The sequence below is a fragment of the Bubalus bubalis genome, chromosome 6, assembly GCF_019923935.1.
Source record: "Bubalus bubalis isolate 160015118507 breed Murrah chromosome 6, NDDB_SH_1, whole genome shotgun sequence".
Classification (NCBI taxonomy): domain Eukaryota; kingdom Metazoa; phylum Chordata; class Mammalia; order Artiodactyla; family Bovidae; genus Bubalus; species Bubalus bubalis.
Window position 1 is genome coordinate 1,137,565 of NC_059162.1, and position 23,403 is coordinate 1,160,967.

The following is a 23,403-nucleotide window of genomic DNA, read 5'->3' on the forward strand; positions in this document are numbered from 1 at the left end:
CAACATTCACTCTTGCCATCTCTTGTTTGACCACTTCCAATTTGTCTTGATTCATGGACCTGACATTCCAGGTTCCTATGCAATATTGCTCTTTACAGCATCGGACCTTGCTTCTATCACCAGTCACATCCACAGCTGGGTATTGTTTTTGCTTTGGCTCCATCCCTTCATTCTTTCTGGAGTTATTTATCCACTGATCTCCAGTAGCATATTGGGCACCTATTGACCTGGGGAATTCCTCTTTCAGTATCCTATCATTTTGCTTTTTCATACTGTTCATGGGATTCTCAAGGCAAGAATATACTCTAATAATACTATCTACCTCATAGAATTATTACAAAAATGATATGAGTTAATATTTAGAAATGGCTTAGAAGAGTGCCTAGCCTATGATAATCTCCATATATCCATTTGATAAGCAGCTGCAAGAACATTTAGGTATATTGGTTCAATGTGATGCCTCTGGACTATCTATTAAAATAGACAATAGCCTCTCCTTTCTCTGAAAAATTACTGCATTAGTATGGAGTCTCCTTATTGCCAAACTCAGACTTAAACTGAAGAAAGAAGGGACAACCACTAGACCATTCAGGTATGACCTAAATCAAATCCGTTACGATTATACAGTGGAAGTCAGAAATAGATTTAAGGGACTAGATCTGATAGACAGAGTCCCCATGAACTATGGACGGAGGTTCATGACATTGTACAGGAGACAGGGATCAAGACCATGCCCAAGAAAGAAATGCAAAAAAACAAAACAGCTGTCTGAGGAGGCCTTACAAACAGCTGTCAAAAGAAGAGAAGTGAAAAGCAAAGGAGAAAAGGAAAGATATACCCATTTGAATGCAGAGATCCAAAGAATAGCAAGGAGAGATAAGAAAGCCTTCCTCAGTAATCAGTGCAAAGAAATACAGGAAAGCAATAGAATGGGAAAACCTAGAGATCTCTTCAAGAAAATTAGATATACCAAAGGATTATTTCATGCAACGATGGGCACAATAAAGGACAGAAATGGTATGGACCCAACAGAAGCAGAAGATATTAAGAAGAGTTGGCAAGAATACACAGAAGAACTATACAAAAAGATCTTCATGACCCAGATAACCACAATGATGTGATTACTCACCTAGAGCCAGACATCCTGGAATGCGAAGTCAAATGGGCCTTAGGAAGCATAACTATGAACAAAGCTAGTGGAGGTGATGGAATTCCAGTTGAGCTATTTCAAATCCTAAAAGTTGATGCTGTGAAAGTGCTGCACTCAATATGCCAGCAAATTGGGAAAATTCAGCAGTGGCCACAGGACTGGAAAAGGTCAGTTTTCATTCCAATCTCAAAGAAAAGCAATGCCAAAGAATGCTCAGACCACCACAAAATTGCACTCATCTCACACGCTAGTAAAGGAGTGCTCAAAATTCTCCATGCTGGGCTTCAACAGTACATGAACCATGAACTTCCAGATGTTCAAGCTGGTTTTAGAAAAGGCAGAGGAACCAGAGATCAAATTGCCAACATCTGCTGGATCATCGGAAAAGGCAAGAGGGTTCAGAAAAACATCTATTTCTGCTTTATTGACTATGCCAAAGCCTTTGACCGTGTGGATCATGACAAACTGCGGAAAATTCTTAAAGAGATGGGAATACCAGACCACCTGACCTGCCTCTTGAGAAATCTGTATGCAGGTCAGGAAGCAACAGATAGGACTTGACATGGAACAACAGACTGGTTCCAAATAGGCAAAGGAGTATGTCAAGGCTGTATATTGTCACCCTGCTTATTTAACTTATATGCAGAGTACATCATGAGAAATGCTGGGCTGAATGAAGCACAAGCTGGAATCAAGATTGCTGGGAGAAATATCAATAACCTCAGATATGCAGATGACACTGCCCTTAAGGTAGAAAGCGAAGAACTAAAAAGCCTCTTGATGAAAGTGAAAGAGGAGAGTGAAAAAGTTGGCTTAAAGCTCAGCATTCAGAAAACTAAGATCATGGCATCTGGTCCCCATCACTTCATGGCAAATAGACAGGGAAACAGTGGCAGACCTTATTTTGGGGGGCTCCAAAATCACTGCAGATGGTGATTGCAACCATGAAATTAAAAGACACTTATTCCTTGGAAGAAAAGTTATGACCAACCTATATAGCATATTAAAAAGCAGAGACATTACTTTGCCAACAAAGGTCAGTCTAGTCAAAGCTATGGTTTTTCCACTTGTCATGTAAAGATGTGAGAGTTGGAGTATAAAGAAAGCTGGGCGCCAAAGAATTGATGCTTCTGAACTGTGGTGTTGGAGAAGACTCTTGAGAGTCCCTTGGACTGCAAGGAGATCCAACCAGTCAATCCTAAAGGAAATCAGTCCTGGGTGTTCATTGGAGGGACTGATGTTGAAGCTGAAACTCCAACACTTTGGCCACCTGATGTGAAGAACTGACTCATTGGAAAAGACCCTGATGCTGGGAAAGATTGAAGGTGGGAGGAGAAGGGGACAACAGAGGATGAGGTGGTTGGATGGCATCACTGACTTGATGGACATGAGTTTGAGTAAGCTCTGGGAGTTGGTGATGGACAGGGAGACCTGGCGTGCTGCAGTCCATGGGGTTGCAAAGAGTTGGACACGACTCGACTGAACTGAACTGATGGAGTCTAAATATGTTGGTCCCATTTACTTCGTGTGATTAGTAATCTCTCCAAATGGGCTCTAAGCACCTCGAGGTCAGAGGTCACCCCCACAGTACCCCACTGTGCCTGCCACGCACTTTCAGTGCCACATTGCCTAGGTATCCTCAGCAGTGCCTCCATGAGACATACTTTTTTTGAAAAGAAAAGTTTTCTAAAGTAGTCTGTAAGTAAAGAATGTTCAACAATCATTCTTGCAGAGTCCAGAGACAGAGGCCAACTTAACTAGGATCAGAGCAATGGAAAATAAAACACTCTGACTTAACTACTTTAAATCAGAAATCAGAGGTATTGTTACTTTCATTTATTTACATTCTGCCTACTTATATAAAGGAGCTGAGGTGGCTTCCTATAAATACATAGAGATATAAATATTAAATAAAACACAAAACTAGAAAAATATGCATTAAAAGATCAACATTAGGAGTAGGGTAATACTGGCTAAAACAACACTTTTTCCGGCCACCATCTATAGGGGGTATGTCTTTAAGAACAACTTGGAGCAGTCCAACAGTGAGTTTTAAAAGAAGGCTCTCATGAAACCCCATTTAAAAAAATGCCGATGACATCACACCACAACAGGATTCAAAGAAAACAATTGTGTAAGGAGCCAAAGCATGACTGTCCCAAGTACAAACTAAATCAAGGATAGGACGTGGAACAGCTACGGAAACAGACGGACTGCATATCACTCGAACAGTCCTTAACAAGCATCACTTCCCTTAACCGGCTCCTGAAAGAAGTTGTTTGGCAAAACATTTCTGGCTGTATTCTTAGCCAGTGTGGTCTGTGTTGATTATCAAAGGTAGATCCACATTCTTGACAGATCAAAGAACAAAGCAGGCTGATTATAAAAACCGAGGTGCCAAATCAAAGATCTCACCATGCATGGCCATCTCACACAGGGGTGGGAGGTGAACCATGGGAATGCCCCTTGCAAGGAACAGCAGCACTTCTCTTAGAGAATGACTTTGGGAGAGGTCCAGTCTAAAGTACAAGTGATTGATCACACTGCCAATTCTAGACCATAAATATAATTTTAGGCCAGGAACTTTCCATGGGACTTACTAACAGTCACCCTACCCGGCCAGCAGCTACACAATTTGCAGGGCCCAAGACTGGGGTGGAGAGGGCGTGCTACCTGGATCAGGAGGGTAAGATGGCCCTGCTGAGTCGCCCACCTAAGCCTCTAGGGTGCTGCCAACCTCGTGGGCAATGGAATGGTCACCATGCTGTGCCACCCAAAGACATCCTAGGGCATGTGGGGCTGGAGAGTTGTGGGGCAAAAACCCATCCCTGGGAGGCAAGCAGGAGGCAAGCTTCCATGTGAGCGGAGGCTCTGAGGCCCATGCACACCCACTGTCTCATCAGACTTCACTTACAAAATACACATTCAAAGATAAAAATTATTAAGACATTCAAGACAGTGACCTTGGAGCATTAAACCCCAAGTTCATATAGGGTCTTACTGAGTTCAAGGCCCTGTGTGATTATGATAAGTCCCTGCCTATGAAGCTGCCTCCAACAGCCATAAAAAGATCTGCAAAATGTTCTTACAAAGCATCTGATTTTGAATGATAAGCCTTATCAACAAACTATCAACTGAATGAGTTAAAAAAGACATTCCTTGGTCACATTTACAATTCTCTACCATATCAAACATAGTACACACTGGTTTAAAGTTACCACCACCACCACCTAAAAATGACATATCTAGAGTTTTTGCACTAATTACAAAATCAAACTTATTATTCCTATCCTGACTGTGGTAGACTGATAACTGATTAGGGACTCCTTACCAAAATTCCTTTAAGCAATCCATGTATATTTATTTTAAAAGTTGGAAAGTACCCTTTTCATTTGAAAGCTACTATTATATATCAGCCCAATTAATTGTTATATTAGTATAACAATTAATATACTCTTATGTTTATATTCCAGGCTTTTGACATTATGGAAAACAAGAATAATTTGATCAGACTAATAGGTTTTTAATAAATTTTGTTTAGTTTCAGCTGTGCTGGATCTTCATCGCTGCTCAGGCTTTTCTCTAGTTACAGAGATTGAGGGCTATTCTCTAGTTGCTGTCCATGGGCTTCTCACTGCAGTGGTTTTTCCTGTTGCAGAGCACGGGCTCTAATGCACGTGGGTTTCAGCAGTGCAGCTCCTGGGCTCTAGGGCACAGGCTCAATAGTTGTAGTACACAGGCTTAGTTGCTCTGTGGTGTGTGGGATTTTCCTGGACTAGTAATTGAACCCATGTTTCCTGCATTGGCAGGCAGATTCTTTACCACCTAAAACCTATTTTTTAGGAAAGCCCCAGACTACGAGGTTTTAAAACTTTTCAGGAAAATGATATGCAGTTTATAATAGATCCTGGGAATTCCCTGGTGGGCCAGTGGTAGGACTCCCTGCTTTCATTGCCGAGAGCCTGAGTTCAATCCCTGGTGAGGGAACTAAGATCCCAAAAGGCGCATGGCGAGGCCAAAAATAATAATAATAATAATAAAATAAAATAGTTCTTGCCTCTGTAGAAAACAGAATTGAGAGGAATACAAGCAGAAACAGGTAAATTAATTAAGAAGTTACTGCAATAGTTCTGGGATAGAGCGATGGTAACCTCGACTGGCGAAGAGAAGATGGAAAGAGACATGGACAATCAACAGAACTTCTTGCTAACAACTGAATATGAGAATGAAGAAAAAGAATAAACCAAGAGTAATGCCTGAGTTTCTGGTCTGAATACCTGGATAAACCAAGGTGCTACAAAGCTAGAGATTTAACTGGGGAGAAGGAACAGAAATCAATCCCCATTTTTGGAAATGTTAAGTTTGTGAAGGCTATGAGACCTCCAAATGGAGTCAAGTAGGGAACGGAAAATGCAGATCTGAAACTCAGAGGTCTGGGTTGAGTATAAATTTCTGAAGTTATGAGCATACAGCTGGTATTTAAAACCACAGAAGAAAATGCCATCATCTCATAAAAAAATATTGTAGTAAAAGATGCGGGTCAGGCCTAAGTCTTGAGGAACACCACCACATAAGATCAGCTGCGCAGAGAGGGAAGATCCTGTCAAAAGTGGGTGAAAGGGAGCAGATTGTGAGAAGGGAAGAAAACTAGAGGGTGGGGTGTCAGGAAAGTGAAGGAGTGAGAGGGGGTCTTAGACAATGACTACAGAAAAGGCTCAAGAGAGCTTGGCAACTTGCGATGCCCCAGTGGTGTGGGGGAGACAGCTGGGAGAGCAGGTGGGAAGGGCAGAGATCTGTACAAAGACAGGAGGGAGTACAGACAACTTTTCAGAAACTTTGTTGAGAGCTGGTGTCTGGAAGTGTAGCTAGGGAGACTGTGGGACCAGGAAAGGATTTTTAAAGATTAAAAATTCTAGAGCTTGTTTATATTGTAATAAAAATGATCCAAAGAGAGGCAATGACTAAAGCAACAGATGCTTGAAGAGATGAAAGGAAATGATAGGGCTGGGGGTCAGTCAGTTGATTACAACAAAGGGACAGAAGGGCAAGAGAGGTAGGAGTATTTAAAAGGGAATGATTGTAACAATGGACCACGAAGTCCAAGCTGGAAATGGAGAGGAACAGCCAGGAAGTGACTAATGTAAATGAGAGAGTGAGAAAGAGTCAGAGTCTTAATGAGTTCCAGACAGCATCGCAGGGAGACTGTCAGAAAGAGGTCATCTTGACGAACAGGATGAGGTTTGGAGTTGGTGCACTTTCTGGTGAGGATAAGGCTCAGAGAAGACAAAAGGGTAAGAGATGGCCAGAGGAGGAGATGCTCAGAGTAGTAAGAAACAGCTCAAGAGATGGCATGCACCTGGGGACCTCCTAAAGGTGACTGTGGTCAACAGGGATAAGAAGAATGAAAGGGAAATCCAGACTCTTCCAGAGTAAGGGACACACAAGTTCTCTGGCTGCACTCCCCAGGGATACAGCTACTTAATGGGCTCCCTGGAGCTTCGTAGGCTCATGGGAAGGCAGCACCTACTGAGAATTTCAGAGCTCCATTTCCACAATTGTATTAGGTAAATTATACCTTAGAGCTTCAGAAAGCTTTCATTTTTACTGTAAAAATTAAAAAAGCCCCCTTGTTTCAAAACTTTTAACTAATGAACTTTAACAAAGTGTAGCAACATTCTACCAACCCTCAATGAATATATTCAACCAATACTTACTGGGTTCCCACTATGTCCCAGGCACTTTCTAGATCTTAGGGAAGATTTATACTTTAGTGGGAGAACCAGGAAAGAATAAACATACAAGGAAGAAATAATATCTTCTCAGCTATACAGTAGGGAGAATACAAACTAGAGCAATGGAGATCAGCAAATAATGGGGTTCGTAGTCGCATGCTCATTTTATTTTGCACCATTGCAAAGTTAGTTGACACAGGTGTTCACTGTGTTTGTGTTCATTTTTGTGTACTCTGACTTCTAAGACCAGCATTCTTTCCACTCAACACTAAATATCTTGAGGGGGAACTTCCCTGGCAGTTCAGTGGTTAAGACTCCATGCTTCCAACGCAGGGGGTGTGGGTTCGATCCCTGGTTGGGGAACTTAGATCCCACATACCACACAGTGCGGCCAAAAAATAAAAACAAAACACAAGTACCTTGAAATCTTGTATAGAACTGATTATTTCATTTTCGGCTGTGCTGGGTCTTCACTGCTGCTCGGGCTTTTCTCTAGTTGCAGTGTGCTGGCTTCTCACTGCCATGGCTTCTCTTGTTGCAAAGCATGGCTTTAAAGCACAGGGTAAGTAGTTGCGGTGCATGGGTTTAGCTGTTCCAAGGCATGTGGGATCTTCCCAGATCAGGTAATGAATGCGTGTTTCCTGCATTGGCAGGCAGATTCTTTACCACTGAGCCACCAGGTAAGCCCCAGAACTGATTATTTAAAAAACAAAAAGGAAGGTCAATGAATTTGAAAGAAAAAGTATCGGGACTCCCCTGGTAGTCCAGTGGCTAAGAATCTGCCCTCCAATGCAGGGGATGAGGCTTCCATCCCTGGTCGGGCCACTAAGCCTGCAGGCCACAGCTACAGAGCCCATGCGCTCTGGAGTTCCCGCGCCACAATCAGAGAGAAGCCCCGAGTCTCAATGTGTGCCTCAACTAAGACCCGATGCAGTCAAAAATAAAAATAAACTAATATATTTTTTTAAAAAAGAATAAGTATCCACATTCAATGAATAATGTTGGTCATCTGTAGAGTTATACACTCTGTATCACAGGCTCTCCGTCTAGGAAAACTTTCAAGGTGCAAGAAACGTTCAAGGTTACCAATTAAGGTTTTGAGGTTGTCCCCTCATGTCTAAAGGATGACTGTTAGCATGTGACAGCACTCGCCAGTGAAGGGAGTGACTCAATCAATCCAATGTGTCTGTCACTTAGATGCCTAATCATGGAGGGAGGCGTGTTTCAGCTCAATGACTAAAGCCATCATGGTCAACACATCCACTGAGTTGATCCCATAATCCCTGGGCAATCTTGTGAGGATAGTCTGTCTTTGCACAGGCAGAAAAACACATTAACACCTCAATCCACTTAAACATTCTAACACCCCAGCATTTATATACTCACCGAAACTCAATAAGCTGACATGATATCCTTATTGGATACAATGCTCTTGAGAGTTTGGTTAGTTTCTCTTCTGAGCCATATCATTGTCAAATGACTGCTCCCTAGATCTTGAGGTTCCGAGTTCTGGGAGGACCTACCTTCCTATTTGCACTCGCTCTCTGCTCTAATGTTTATAGTTCCTACATGGGATTCTGTTCAACAGTTCACCTGCTGCCACTAAACACTTACCACTACATTCTAAGTGGTGTGTTAAGCAATGAAAACCTAAAGACGGATAAGGCACAGCTCTGCATTTTGTGAAACGATCATATAAAAAGATAATGTTAGATAAAATGACAGAGTAGAAGCTTAGAGGCAGGGCACTTGGCCTTACTGCAGAATATCTGCCAGATGAATTTGCACTTGAGATGGGAAGGCTACATAGAGGTAGCCAGGTAAATAAATAGGGAGAAGGGTAATCAATGGGCAGAGTGAACATACCGTACAGAAAACCAAGGAGACAAAATAGTGAATCATGCAGAAACGCTGTAAACAAAGCGCAAGGAAGCTAATGGCAGAAGCTAAGGACCTAAGCTTATCCTGGAGATAATGGAGAGGGATGGAGGGGCTTAGCTGAAGGGCAGCACAATTAAGTCTGTCCACAAGAGATCCCTCTGGCAACACCTGGGAGGGTAGTCCAGAGGGGAACATGACTAGCATTAGGGAGACCAATCAGGAGGCTCCTGCAGTCATCTGGACTTAAAAAGATTGGCAGCTAATACAACGGAAAGAAGAGATGGATTCAGAAAAAGAAGGTGAACACTGGGAGGACTCCAGTTAAATCCATGGAGGTGGGGTGAGGAAAAGGAAGGATTCTAAGATGATGTTCAAGTTTTAGTCGTAGGTGTCTGAGAGAAAGGCAAACGGGACAGTGGGAAACTCTGAGAACATGGCCAGTGGACTGAAGCAAAGGCACAGTTTGGAAAGGAGAGACACATGGAGCTGAATTTTAAGAACAGGAAGTCTAACTTGCTTCTGGACATTCAGTGGGTAAGAGTCTGCAGTTCAAAGAACTGGAGATATATTTGGGAGTCATCATTTATTTAATAAATCTTTATCAACTGCTTTATCTGCCAGATATGAACTGCAATAAAAAAAAAAAAACTACATGTGATCACTAAAGATGAGCACGATGAGACTAGCAGATGGCTGAGAGCAGAACCGAAGGAAAAATCAATATTAGGGCACAGGCTGGTGCTGAGGGAATGCTTAGAACAGACAGTGAAGAGAGATGAGAATCAGAAGTAATGTCACAAAGAAAGGAAATAAGATTAGAGTGGTCAATAATGTAAAGGAGCAAAGAAGTCCAGAAAGAAAGACATGAAATAGGTCAGTTGATTTGGCAACCTTAGGTGTGTGTGTGTGTGAGTCGCTCAGTCGTGTCCAACTCTTTGTGACCCCATGGACTGTGTAGCCCACCAGGATTCTCACTCCATGGGATTCTCCAGGCAATAGTGGAGTGGGTTGCCATGCCCTTCTCCAGGGGATCTTCCCAACCCAGGGATCAAACCCAAGTCTCCAGCATTGTAGGCAGTTTCTTTATTGTCTGAGCATTTATTAAAGTGTCAAATAGGTGACAGGAGGCAGAAGTCAGATCACACTGACTTGAGACGTAAGAAGTGCTAAAATAGAGCAAGGAAGAGAACTGTTTACAATGAAGGAAAATCAACTATTTGAGATCTCCTCTTACAGCTTATCTTTTATAATTCATTACTGATGTGGTGGTTAATTTTATGTGTCAACTAAGCTGAGCCACCAACTGGGCCAATCATCTTTGTTGAAAGACTATTGTGAATGTTTTTATGAAGGTGAGTTTTTGGATGAGATTGCCAATGAAACTGGCAGAGTCTGAGTAAAGCAGATTATCTTCCCTAAATGTTAGGTTCAGTCACTAAGTTATGTCAGACTCTGCGACCCCATGGACTGTAGCATGCCAGGCTTCCCCATCCTTCACTAACTCTGGGAGTTGGTCAAACTCATGTCCATTGAGTCAGTGATGCCACCCAACCATCTCATCCTCTGTCACCCCTCCCTCTGCTCCTGCCTTCAATCTTTCCCAGCATCAGGGTATTTTCCAATGAGTCAGCTCCTTGCATCAGGTAGCCAAAGTACTGGAGCTTCAGTTTTAGTATCAGTATTTCCAGTGAATATTCAGAGTTGATTTTCTTTAGGATTGACTGATTTGATCTCCTTGCAGTCCAAGGGACTCTCAAAAGTCATCTTCAGCACCACAGTTCAAAAGTATCAATTCTACAGCATTGTTTTCTTTATGGACCAACTCTCACATCCATACATGACTACTGGAAAAAACATAGCTTTGACTATACAGATCTTTGTCAGCAAAGTGATGTCTTTGTTTTTTAATATGCTGCCTAGGTTTGGAATAGCTTTTCTTCCAAGGAGCAAGCATCTTTTAATTTCTTGGCTGTGGTCACCGTACACAGTGATTTTGGAGCCCAAGAAAATAAAGTCTGTCACTGTTTTCATTTTTTCCCCATCTATTTGCCACGAAGTGATGGGACCAGATGCCATGATCTTCGTTTTCTGAAAGTTGAGTTTCAAGCTAGCTTTTCACTCTCCTCTTTAACCTTCATCAAAAGACTCTTTAGTTCCTCTTTGCTTTCTGCCATCAGGGTAGTATCATCTGCACTTCGCATGATGTACTCTACAGATGGGATTCACAGGTGATGCTAGCGGTAAAGCACCTGCCTGCTAATGCATACGAGATGCTGGTTATATCCCTGGATCAGAAAGATCCCCTGGAGAAGGGCATGGCAACCCACTCCAATATTCTTCCCTGGAGAATCCCACTGAGAAGCCTGGTGGGCTACAGTCCACAGGGTCGTAAAGAGTTGAACATGATTGAAGCAATTAAGCACACGTGCACACACTCTGCATATAAGTTAAATAAGCAGGGTGACAATATACAGCCTTGACATACTCCTTTCCCAATTTTGAACCAATCTGTTGTTCCATGTCCTGTTCTAACTGTTGCTTCTTGACCTCCATACAGGTTTCACAGGAGGCAGGTAAGGTGGTCTGGTATTCCCATCTCTTTAAAAATTTTCCACAGTTTGTTGTGATCCATACAGTCAAAGGCTTTAGTGTAGTCAATGAAGCAAAAGCAGAGTTTTTCTGGAATTCTCTTGCTTTTTCTAGATCCAACAGATGTTGGCAATTTAATCTCTGGTTCCTCTGCCTTTTCTAAATCCAGTTTGTATATTTGGAAGTTCTTGGTTCATGTACTGTTGAAGCCTAGCTTAAAGGATTTTGAGCATTACCTTACTAGGATGTGAAATGAGTATAATTGTACAGTAGTTTGAACATTCTTTGGCATTGCCCTTCTTTGGGATTGGAATGAAAACTGACATATTCCAGTCATGTGGCCATTGCTGAGTTTTCCAAATTTGTTGGTATATTGAGTGCAGTACTTTAACAGCATCATCTTTTAGGATATGAAATAGTTCAGCTGGAATTCTGTCATCTGCACTAGCTTTGTTCTTAGTAATGCTTCCTAAGACCCACTTGACACTCCAAGATGTCTGGCTCAAGGTGAGTGACCACACCATCATGGTTATCCAGGTCATTAAGACCTTTTTTGTACAAACCTAGACAGAGTATTAAAAGGCAAAGACGTCACTTTGAGGACAAAGGTCCGTCGAGTGAAAGCTGTGTTTTTTCCATTAGTCATATACATATGTGAGAGTTGGACCATAAAGAAGTTTGAGCACCAAAGAATTGATGCTTTCGAACTGTGGTGCTGGAGAAGACTCTTGAGAGTCTTCCCTTGGACTGCAAGGAGATCAAACCAGTAAATTGTAATGGAAAGCAATGCTGAATACTCATTGGAAGGACTGATACTGAAGCTGAAACTCCAATACTTTGGCCACCAGATACAAAGAGTCAACTCCCTAGAAAAGACCCTCATGCTGGGAAAGACTGAAGGCAAAAGGAGAAGGGGGTGGCAGAGGATGAGATGGTTACATAGCATCACCAACTCAATGGACATGAATTTGAGCAAACTCTGGAAGACAGTGAGAGACAGGAAAGCCTGGGGTGCTGCAGTCCATGGCGTTGCAAAGAGATGGACGTGACTTAATGACTGAACAACAACCACAAAGTGGTGGAGACCACTGTGTGATTCATTTACTTAAAATATCCATGCACTCATCCATTTATCCTGCTGGTCCTGTGTCTCTGGACAATTCTGGCTAAAACAGATTTTTGGTACCAAGGGTGCTTCTTTCTGGAACAGAATCTTAAGGATGAATTTTCTGAATTGGTTCTGGAATTTGGGGAATTGACTCTCCACTCTGATTATATTTAAAGCACTAATGACCACTTAGTAAAGAGAGCACTGATAGTCCCCGGCAAAATGTGGCAACAGAGATATACAAACCATCACCAATGAATATCCCTAATCAAACAGTTACAAAAGGAGGAGTTTGGGATGACCATGTATATAACACTTTTGAACATTTTTTGTCAGACTAATGAGGATAATGATGTAGGTTAATTTGCTCTTATAGTCACTAGACAAAGTCAGAAAGAATGGGATGAGCTCAGGGATTCAAATTCCCAACTCAAGAGCTCATAAATGACCAGAAAACTTCTTCCCTGAAAGGGGTACTTATCTCCTACAGCCATAGAGCTGAGACTGCAAAAACCAAACCCAAACCTCTCATCCTGAGACTGGCTGGATTACACAGCAATTTGAATCTGCAACTTCACAGGTGCCTACTATCAAAGGTGGGGCGCTGAGCGTAATGAGGGCCATGCAGGAAGCCTGAGAGAGCTGGGCATGCGAGCCCCTACGACTGAGTTTCCTCTGCCAGGATAAGCATACCCCAGCCTGGGATTAACCCTGCTTTGCCCGGAAACATCAATGGACTCCCCTGAGGCAGCTGCCGTGAAAGACACTGAAGAGCGTCCTCAGCACCCAGCCCAACCACTCCTCTGTGTTTCTGGACTGATCACTAGCCTCAAGGCACAGAAGCTTCCTACAGGTACAGAGAATGACCCATGAGGAGATGAACTACACTCCAAAAGAACTACTTGATTTTTCTAATTCACACAGATAGAAGAATCGGTGCTTTCAAACTGGAGCATCGATTACAGAGCAACTCAAATTGCTCTGTAATCCAGCCAGTCTCAGGATGAGGGTTTTGGGTTTGGTTTTCGCAGTCTCAGCTCTGTGGCTGTAGGAGATGAGTAACCCTTTCAGGGATATGTTAGAAAAGACTCTTGAGAGTCCCTTGGACTGCAAGAAGATCAAACCAGTCAATCCTAAAGAAAATCAGTCCTGAATATTCACTGGAAGGACTGATGCTGAAGCTGAAGCTCCAATACTGTGGTCACCTGATGCAAAGAGCCGACTCACTGGAAAAGACCATGATGCTGGGAAAGACCGAAGGCAGCAGGAGAAGGTGATAACAGAGGATGAGATAGCTGGATGGCATCACCGACGCAATGGACACAAGTTTGAGCAAGCTCCAAAAGATGGTGATGGACAGGAAGGCCTGGCATGCTGCAGTCCATGGGGTCCCGAAGAGTTTGGACACAACTGAGTGACTGAATAACAACAGACAGAAATCCAAGGAATATGTGTAGAATGGATACTAAGTATGCAGAACAACGGTGGTAGGAACACAAAGCTGAATCAGGCCAAACTGGTTGATAAGAGCCCTTTAAACAGATATGCTGCATTTAATGGTGCAATTCAAGAGCATCAGAAACAGCGCTAACAGTTTGTATTGGTCCCTTGGCTAAAACATGGGCCAAAAGTGGCCCACAGAAAATGAGCTTGAAATGCCGGATCTGCCTTGGTTTAATGAAGAGGAAGGGATTCAAAGGCTCAGGGAAATTGGAAAGTTAGAGGGAATTTGTCTTTTTAATTAATTTTACTGTAGTTGCTCTACAATGTTGTGTTAGTTTCTGCTATAGCACAAAGTGAATCAGCTATACGTTTACATATACCCCCACTTTTCTGGATTTCCTTCCCATTTAGGTCACCACAGAGCACTGAGTAGAGTTCCCTGTGCTATATGGTAGGTTCTCACTAGTTACCTATTTTATACATAGTATCAATAGTGCATATACATCGATTTCAATCTCCCAATTTGGATTGTCATTTAAGACAAATCATCCATCCCCAGGTCCAAAAGACATGCCTTTCTGAATAACTGTGAGACAAAAATTTGTGAGGAGAGCCCCAGCATCCTTGAAGAGTCCTGGGACCACTCTCAGTAGGCCAGAACTTACAGAGCGAATTGCTAACACTGATGTGATGTTCCCTAACGGCAATGGAAGGAACTGGATCCAAGTGGCAGCACTCAGCTGCCAAAGACAAGTGCATTTCCATAGCAACAGCAGAGGGAAAGCAGGAGCCAGAATAGTCTGACTCAGAGACAGGCAGCATTGGCTAGTTGATCATAGCATTCCTGGAAATGATATAGGTGGGCAGCCCACTAAATTCTTATTTGATCTGTGTAAGCAGAAAAGTTCTAGGTCACATGAATAAAAGTCTAACTTGAATCATAAAAATAGAAAGTCACATCTCCTCCATCAATTCCCATACTTAAATCAGTTGAATAAAGACAAGGCCGCAGGGTCCAAACTAGCATAAGTTAAGAAATGAGTTTGAATGAAGGTGTTTTAAGTAGCAAGCCATTAGCTTTATGTATTAGATGTGTTTCAGGAGGTAGAATTTTTCAGATTTCACAAAATTAACACAACACATATACTATATATTATACAACAGCGCCAGTCGGGTGTAAGACAGCATCCCACAATCAAACATAATAAGTATTTCTGTGGTGAAACATATGATTATTTTTCCAAGTGGATCACAATTGAAATAGTCTATTACTAGTTCAGGTCAAATTCTGCAGCCAAAAGAGTATGTATCAAACTTAGGAAAAAACTTTCAGTTTTCAGAGCTTTTGGGATTTCAGAATTGCTGATAAAACTGTGGACCTATAATTTGAAATGAGAAATTGCCCCTCAGCATTTTCTGTTCTGAAATCCATATACAAATCAGCATCATCTTTGCTTATTATTAAAATATTCTCTAATTTCTCTAGTATATAAAGTTCATCAAGCCTTACCAGGGTTCTTCTATATTTGCATTCACTGGGGGTGGGGGTTTGGAATAAATTCGAAACAGATGAAAGTGATCCAGACCAAAAGTCCCTACGAGTTAAGAGACAAGAGCTGGAACTCCTGCTCGAGGCAGGCAGAAAGGCAGCGGGGCTACAGAACCTCTGCCAGTGGGGTGGAAGGGCCAGGAAAGATGCCAGTGAGGAGCTTTGGTTTGAACATTCTGAGCCTGTTTGGACATCCTGTAAGGCAAGCCTGCCAGGAGTCTAACTGCAGAAGGATCTGCACAGCTTCCAGGGAGAAACTCAGCCCAAGTGAAGAGGGAAGGCTCAGTGGCTTGGTCCACATGAGGGGCAAGGAACATTTCTGAGCCTTATATGGTGTCAGACACTTGGATAAATGGATTCCTGCTGTGTCCTAGCCAGAGGGAGCAATATCAGGGTCAGAAACTACAAGAATCACACCATTCACAAGCCCTACGGAGGAGCAGGCACAATTCTGCATCAGCGGTGAGGACGGCTTCAACATGGCAGCTTCGTCCTCTAGGTTGAAGTCGGCAGCATCAAGGCATGGGGCTCTTGGCACAAACGTGACCACAGACACAGGACACTGGTGGATGCCCTGGGACAGTTAAAGGATTCTTTGCAAACATTTAAGACATCCTGGAAACCTCTGAAAAAGTGGTTAGAGACTTTGAAGCAGAAATTCTATAATAATGCAGAAAGTGAAAGTATTAGTCATTAGGACACTCAGTCATGTCAGACTCTTTGTGACCCCATGGACTACAGCCCACCAGGCTCCTCTGTCCATGAAATTCTCCAGGCAAGAATACTGGAGTTGGTTGCCATTCCCTTCTCCAGGGGATTGTCCTGACGCAGGAACTGAACCTGGGTCTCCTGCATTGCAGGCAGATTCTTTACCATCTGAGCCACCAGGGAAACCCATAATAATGCAGAGTGGTTGCAAATATATGCTTTGCAGTTTTGAGTCCCAACTCAACTACACATTAGCTAAATGATTTTGCACATTACACAACCTGTCTGATTCTTAGTTTCTCCATCTGTAAAATTAATAAAAATAATAATTACCACAGAGAATTGTAAGGAGATGAAATAATGCATATAAATTGGTTCGCAAAGGCCTGGCACATGGTACAGACTCAATTAATGAGAGCAGAACAAAAGAAATAACATGAACCTAGTTTTATATCCAAACTTCTAAGTTATACTTGGTTGAAAAGAGAAAGATATATATACCTGTATCTATATCTAGAAAGATAATGGGTTAATTAATTCAAAATTTCCTCCTAACTACTCACTTTCTCTCTACCCTTCTTAACCATTTAGGAAATCTCAAATATTTGCATTTTAACATACTTTTCTCTTAGGAAGCTGAGGCTTTACTTATGTTTCCTAGCAATATCCTTCAGAGGAGGGTATATAGCAATTATGACCTGGATGTGAATAACTGTAGGAAACAGGCTGGTATAGGGTCATCCAAGTTCTCACTGAAGCTTAGCCTACAATAAAGCACCTTTATCTTTTCAAGTGTTATCTGGAAGAAGCACAGGGTTAAGTTTACATAACTGCATGCTGACGTTCAATGTTTGGAGAGAAAAGAATACATTTCTTAACTTTGATAAAAAGCATTTAAAAAATGGCTTTAAATTGCACATAACAAACTCACCAAATCCCAAAGTATTATAGACTATCACAGTCTCGGTACAGACCATGTTCACTGCAAATTCATCAACATTTGTTTAGCTGATTACAGCACGGTACTAACAAGCTTAAGTCATGGATTTCATTCTATGGGTCAATCTCATCTACAACAATAAATAACCCAGGCTCAGCAAAGACATATTGTATCTCTAACCCCAATTAGTTAAACCCACAGGACTGGAAAAGGTCAGTTTTCATTCCAATCCCAAAGAAAGGCAATGCCAAAGAATGCTCAAACTACCGCACAATTGCACTCATCTCACATGCAAGTAAAGTAATGCTCAAAATTCTCCAAGCCAGGCTTCAGCAATACGTGAACCGTGAACTTCCTGATGTTCAAGCTGGTTTTAGAAAAAGCAGAGGAACCAGAGATCAAATTGCCAACATTTTCTGGATCATGGAAAAAGCAAGAGAGTTCCAGAAAAACATCTATTTCTGCTTTATTGACTATGCCAAAGCCTTTGACGGTGTGGATCACAGTAAACTGTGGACAATTCTGAAAGAGATGGGAATACCAGAACACCTGACCTGCCTCTTGAGAAATCTGTATGCAGGTCAGGAAGCAACAGTTAGAACTGGACATGGAACAACAGACTGGTTCCAAATAGGAAAAGGAGAACGTCAAGGCTGTATACTGTCACCCTGCTTATTTAAATTATATGCAGAGTACATCATAAGAAATGCTGGGCTGGAAGAAGCACAAGCTAGAATCAAGATTGCTGGGAGAAATATCAATAACCTCAGATATGCAGATGACACCACCCTTATGGCAGAAAGTGAAGAGGAACTAAAAAGCCTCTTGATGAAAGTGAAAGTGGAGAGTGAAAAAGTTGGCTTAAAGCTCAACATTCAGAAAACGAAGATCATGGCATCTGGTCCCATCACTTCATGGGAAATACATGGGGAAACAGTGTCAGACTTTATTTTCTGGGCTCCAAAATCACTGCAGATGGTGACTGCAGCCATGAAATTAAAAGACGCTTACTCCTTGGAAGGAAATGTTATGACCAACCTAGACAGCACATTGAAAAGCAGAGACATTACTTTGCCAACAAAGGTCTGTCTAGTCAAGGCTATGGTTTTTCCAGTGGTCATGTACGGATGTGAGAGTTGGACTATGAAGAAAGCTGAGCGCTGAAGAATTGATGCTTTTGAACTGTGGTGTTGGAGAAGACTCTTGAGAGTCCCTTGGACTGCAAGGAGATCCAACCAGTCCATTCTAAAGGAGATCAGTCCTGGGTGTTCATTGGAAGGAATGATGCTAAAGCTGAAACTCCCAATACTTTGGCCACCTCATGCGAAGTGTTGACTCATTAGAAAAGACTCTGATGCTGGGAGGGATTGGGGCAGGAGGAGAAGGGGACGACAGAGGATGAGATGGCTGGATGGTATCACCGACTCGATGGACATGAGTTTGGGTGAACTCCGGGAGTTGGTGATGGACAGGAAGGCCTGCTGCTGCTGCTGCTGCTAAGTCGCTTCAGTCGTGGCCAACTCTGTGCGACCCCATACACGGCAGCCCACCAGGGTCCCCTGTCTCTGGGATTCTCCAGGCAAGAACACTGGAGTAGGTTGCCATTTCCTTCTCCAATGCATGAAAGTGAAAAGTGAAAGTGAAGTCACTCAGTCGTGTCCAACTCTTAGCAACCCCATGGACTGTAGCCTACCAGGCTCCTCTGTCCACGGGATTTTCCAGGCAAGAGTAGTGGAGTGGGGTGCCATTGCCTGGCGTGCTGCAATTCATGGGGTCGCAAAGAGTCAGACACAACTGAGCGACTGAATTGAACTGAACTGAAGAAATAATAACAGGGAACCCCACTGGATAGGGTGATTGGAGAAGGCCTCTCTGAGGAAGTGACACTTAGGCTAAGGCCTCACTGATGAAAATGAGACAGCTGTGGGCAGTTCTGGGGAAAGAGCACATCAGGGATCAAGTGCAAAGGACCTGAGATGGGAATGAGTGTCGAAGAGCAGAAAGATGGCTGCTGCTGCCGCTAAGTCACTTCAGTCATGTCTGACTCTGTGCAACCCCACAGATGACAGCCCACCAGGCTCCCCCATCCCTGGGATTCTCCAGGCAAGAACACTGGAGTGGGTTGCCATTTCCTTCTCCAGATTATGCATGCATGCTAAGTTGCCTCAGTCGTGTCCCACTCCGTGTGATCCCATGGACAGCAGCCAACCAGGCTCCTCTGTCCACAGGAGTCTCTAGGCAAGAACACTGGAGTGGGTTGCCATTTCCTTCTCCAAGAAAGATGGCAGCATGGCTTGGATATAGTGAGCAAGGGGCAAAAGTTGAAGTCAGAGTGGCAGGCAGAAGCCAGAGCATGTAGAGAACTGTAAGCCACGGGAAGAAGTTGGAATGTCATTCAGAATGCAATGGGAAGCCATTAAGAATTTCAAACAAGAAAGCTACATGAACTGATTTGCATTTTTATAAAAATCATTCTTGCGGTTGTGTAAAGAAGGAACTAAAAAGACGCAAGGGGGAAATGGGAAGACCAGCTGGGAGACTACTGTTAACCACAGTGACAGCCAAGATATGACAGTGATTTCAATCAAAAATCTAGGAGTAGACCAATAGGAAAAAAGTAGGTGAGGGAAAAAAAGAAGTGGGTGAGTCCTAGAGGTATTTTGGAAATGGAAGAACTGAATGGATGTGGGGACTGAAGGATAGGAAGTTAATTATGGTGGATCCTAGGTTTCTGGGTTGAGCAATTAGATGGATGATGGTGCCATTTATTGAAGTGGGTGGTGCAAATTACTGAGATTTCTTCTTCATGTTCTGTGTATTCAAGCCTACCTAAAGCTTACCAAAGACATTCCAATTGCCAAATTCAGTGAATCCTTGAAGTGTTCACACTCTTCATCTGACACAGTTAAAACTCCCTTAAAACTTCACACTTTCTGTTTCCAAGACAGCACTCTTCTGGTTCTTCTCTTACTCAAGTCTCCTTCTCAGGTTCCATACACCCCAGAACTCTGTTCTTGGCCTTCTAATATTTCCTTCAAGGACTCTCTCCCTTGCTGACCTCACCCAAGCAATCCATAGCTTTAACTACTACCCACATAAAGCCTCCCAGGTCCATATCTCCTTCTAGAACTTTCTTCTCGCCTACCCAACTGAAACATCTACCCAACTGTCCCATTTCTATTGAGATATTTCAGCAGCATCTTAAACTCAACATATCCAAAAGTAACTTCATCAATCTCTTCCTCCAACACTCCTTTTCCCTCATCCCATATTCTTCATCTGTGAAAAGCATAACGTTGCAGAACTATGCCCAGCTTCCTAAGCATGAAACTTAGGATCATCTTTTAAGTCCACATCAAATCAATTTCCAAGCTCCATCAAATTTACTTTGTAACAAGTTCGTGGATATGTCCTCTAACAAGTTTAACAAGTTCGTGGACATGTCCTCTCTTCATAACTCACCGTTTTAATTCAGGTCTTCAATCCTCCTGCTCTTGTTTCTTACATAACACTCTGGTTTCTTCAGCCTCACATCATTCAAACACACCCTTCACATCTCAATAGTCTGAGAAATCCTTCACAGGCTCTCTATACCCTTAGGATAAAATTCAGCCTTATTAATGGCAAACAAGGTCCGTTGGGAGTTAGAGCCTGTGGCTGGGTCTCCTGCCTCAACTCCCACCATCTCTCCTATACACTCCAACCTCTCACCACGCTGACTGACCAATGGGTTCATTCATGAATCTGCATATACTGTTTTCTCCCAATTCCTACTTAATTCAAGCATCCCTTTCTTTTAGCAGTCTGAAATTCAGTCTGAGATGATGACTCTCCTCTGTGCTTTTACAGTAAACCATTAATGAAAGACTTCTTCTATTGCTTATCACATTTTATCTCTCCCACTGAACTGCAAATTACGTGAGGCCAGCGACTATTTTTCCTAGAATACTTTCGGTGCTTAGTGCTTAAAAAAAACGATTAGTAAATGTTTGTGGAATAACTGCATCTAGATCAAACTTAAGGCTTTCTGTAAAACATGAACTGCTATGTATAGTATTCATGACAAGAAAAGGTAACCTGAAAGAAGAGACATTCAATAGTTTTCTAAAATTAACCAATAACAACAGCTGCTGACTTTCAGACATCAGCATTCATCTTCCATTACTGAAGCGCTAGCTATGTCCAAGGTATGTATTGATGTAATTCTGATGATCTTTTTGTATTCATATCCATTAATATTTATTTCTTCAGTTCAGCTACTTTTTAGTACTCTGAGTTTAAGATTTCTCTGACTGCTTTTGTCCTCAGTAAAGACAGAGGTCAGCTTCTCATGCATAATATTTCTGTCTGAATAAACAAGATTTCTGATACACATTAGTTTTAAGCTATTTTCTACTTGTTCACTAAAACACGAATATTACCATCACCACCACCACCACCAACAAACACATGCTCCTAACCATTTCCCCCCCTTCAGAAGAGACATTTATACAGAATGGATTGTCTTATATATACAAAGCATATCTTCACCTATCAACCACCAGAGAGTGAAGGGACTTTTACATTTATACTTTATAGCTCCTGAAGTCATTCATTAAATATTTTTCCTGGCTCCAAAAATTACATACAGGGCTTTTCTGTGAAAGTTATTATTGAGTTTTTCATGTTCAGACACTGTGATGCAACTGATATTTTTGCAAAACAAAGAAATGAACAAATCTCCATGGTTTCTTAGGAGCTGGCTCTCTTTATAACCATAACCTAACCACATTCTGAGACAGCAACAAGTTCACTGCTTAGAGCAACAATACACAAAAACGTTCTATGGCAGACACCACTGCAGATGTCCGTAAAACAATTCATCCAATTCAGTAAATCCACCCTGAAGTTTTTAACCTTATATCTCACTTATGATATCTGGCAAAGGAAAAAATGTGGATTTTTTTTTTTTTTTTTAACAAAGACAGATGTGCCTTTTAATATCCTATGTCTTGTCAAACTATGGTGACTATGTCTGGAATTATTATGGATTTCATGAAACTCTGTTAAGCCAGCTCATTCCAGTGGTATTTCAGCTCTTTGCACCCTAACCCAGAAGTAATGCTAATTTCTTCTTGGTGCTCTGCAGGTTACAGAGATAAGATATGAAACTCTGGGGCCCTTCCATCTCCGAGACTTAAAAAACGGATTGGAGAGCACTGGAAATGGAACCAACAAGGTAAAACAAAAGTCGTTCAACAGGAAAACAAACCAACAAAGGCCCCACAGAAGAAAACACTGCAACCTTCCGCCGACTCCCAAAGGTGGAGAATGCCAGGAGCCTGGGTTCCTGAACCGGAATCGGGCCTGGGCGACCCAGAGTCACCAAGCGGAGAAGGTGGGCGACTCAGCGAAGGCACAATGCAGCGGCCCGCAGGGCCCGCTCCCCAGAAAGCCCCTCAAAATGACCAAAGTGGTGAATTCTCCCTGCCTCCTCTACACGCAGGGATCCAGGAAGAAGAAAGAGGCTCCGCGCCTCTCCAGCCGGTTGCGGGCCCGCGCTACCCGCCCGTCAGCTCAGTTCCCCAGGCCCCAGGGCAAACAGGCCGCGCCCCCTCCCCAGCCCTGCGCCCCGCAAGCGCCGGGCCGGCCACCAGGTCCCGCCGCCCCCGCTCTGGCCCCGGCATCACTCACAGAGCCCGAGCGCAGCCGCCAGCACCGACCACAGACTGCGCCGGCGGTCTGGGGATGCAATCAGTGCTCCGGCCCCGCCGGGCGCTGCCATCGTCCTTCAACCGCAGCCGCCGCGGCCCTGGGCCCGGGTCCCCCGGTTAGCTAGGCTCCTGGCCGAGGGCTCTGGACTCGTCGTCGCCGGTATTGGCGAGCAGCGCCACGCCGCGCTCCCCGCTCGCGGCCCCAGCCACAGCCTGCCAGCAGTGTGCCGGGGCCTGCGCCCCGCGCTGGCCACAGCAGTCAGCTCATTGGCCTGCCCCGCACACTTTGAAGGACGCGATTGGAAGGCACCGACTGTCCGTCATTCCCTCTCTCCAGGCGGGGCCGCGCCATCTCGGTCCCACCCAGGACTCCTGCCAGCGGTGGAGGTCCCTGGCTGTCCGAGGCGACCGCCGCCGAGCCCTGTGCCTGCCTGCTTGCCTGCGTGGCTGTTCGCTCGTCTTCTCTGGCCTGCGCGCGTCTCCTTTGCGTTTCTGAGCGTCCAGCCCCCCGGATCTCTTCATTGTCTTCGCCTCCGTTTCTGCTCTTCTTGGTTTCTCTGAGCCTCACCTAGAGAAAAACCAGCAGTTCGTTTACACAATTAAAAAAAAA

The 23,403-nt window shown here is 43.3% G+C and overlaps 1 protein-coding gene across 1 annotated transcript in view; it reads right to left on the minus strand.

The window, feature by feature from the left end:
• Positions 1 to 23,013, minus strand: part of MPZL1 (myelin protein zero like 1) — an 80,787-nt gene extending 57,774 nt beyond the window's left edge. The window contains exon 1 of the mRNA XM_006051651.4: positions 22,774 to 23,013. Coding sequence (XP_006051713.3) covers positions 22,774 to 22,864 — 91 coding nt within the window. The 5' untranslated portion in view covers positions 22,865 to 23,013. The remainder of the gene's footprint in view (positions 1 to 22,773) is intronic.
• Between the last annotated feature and the right edge of the window lie 390 nt (positions 23,014 to 23,403).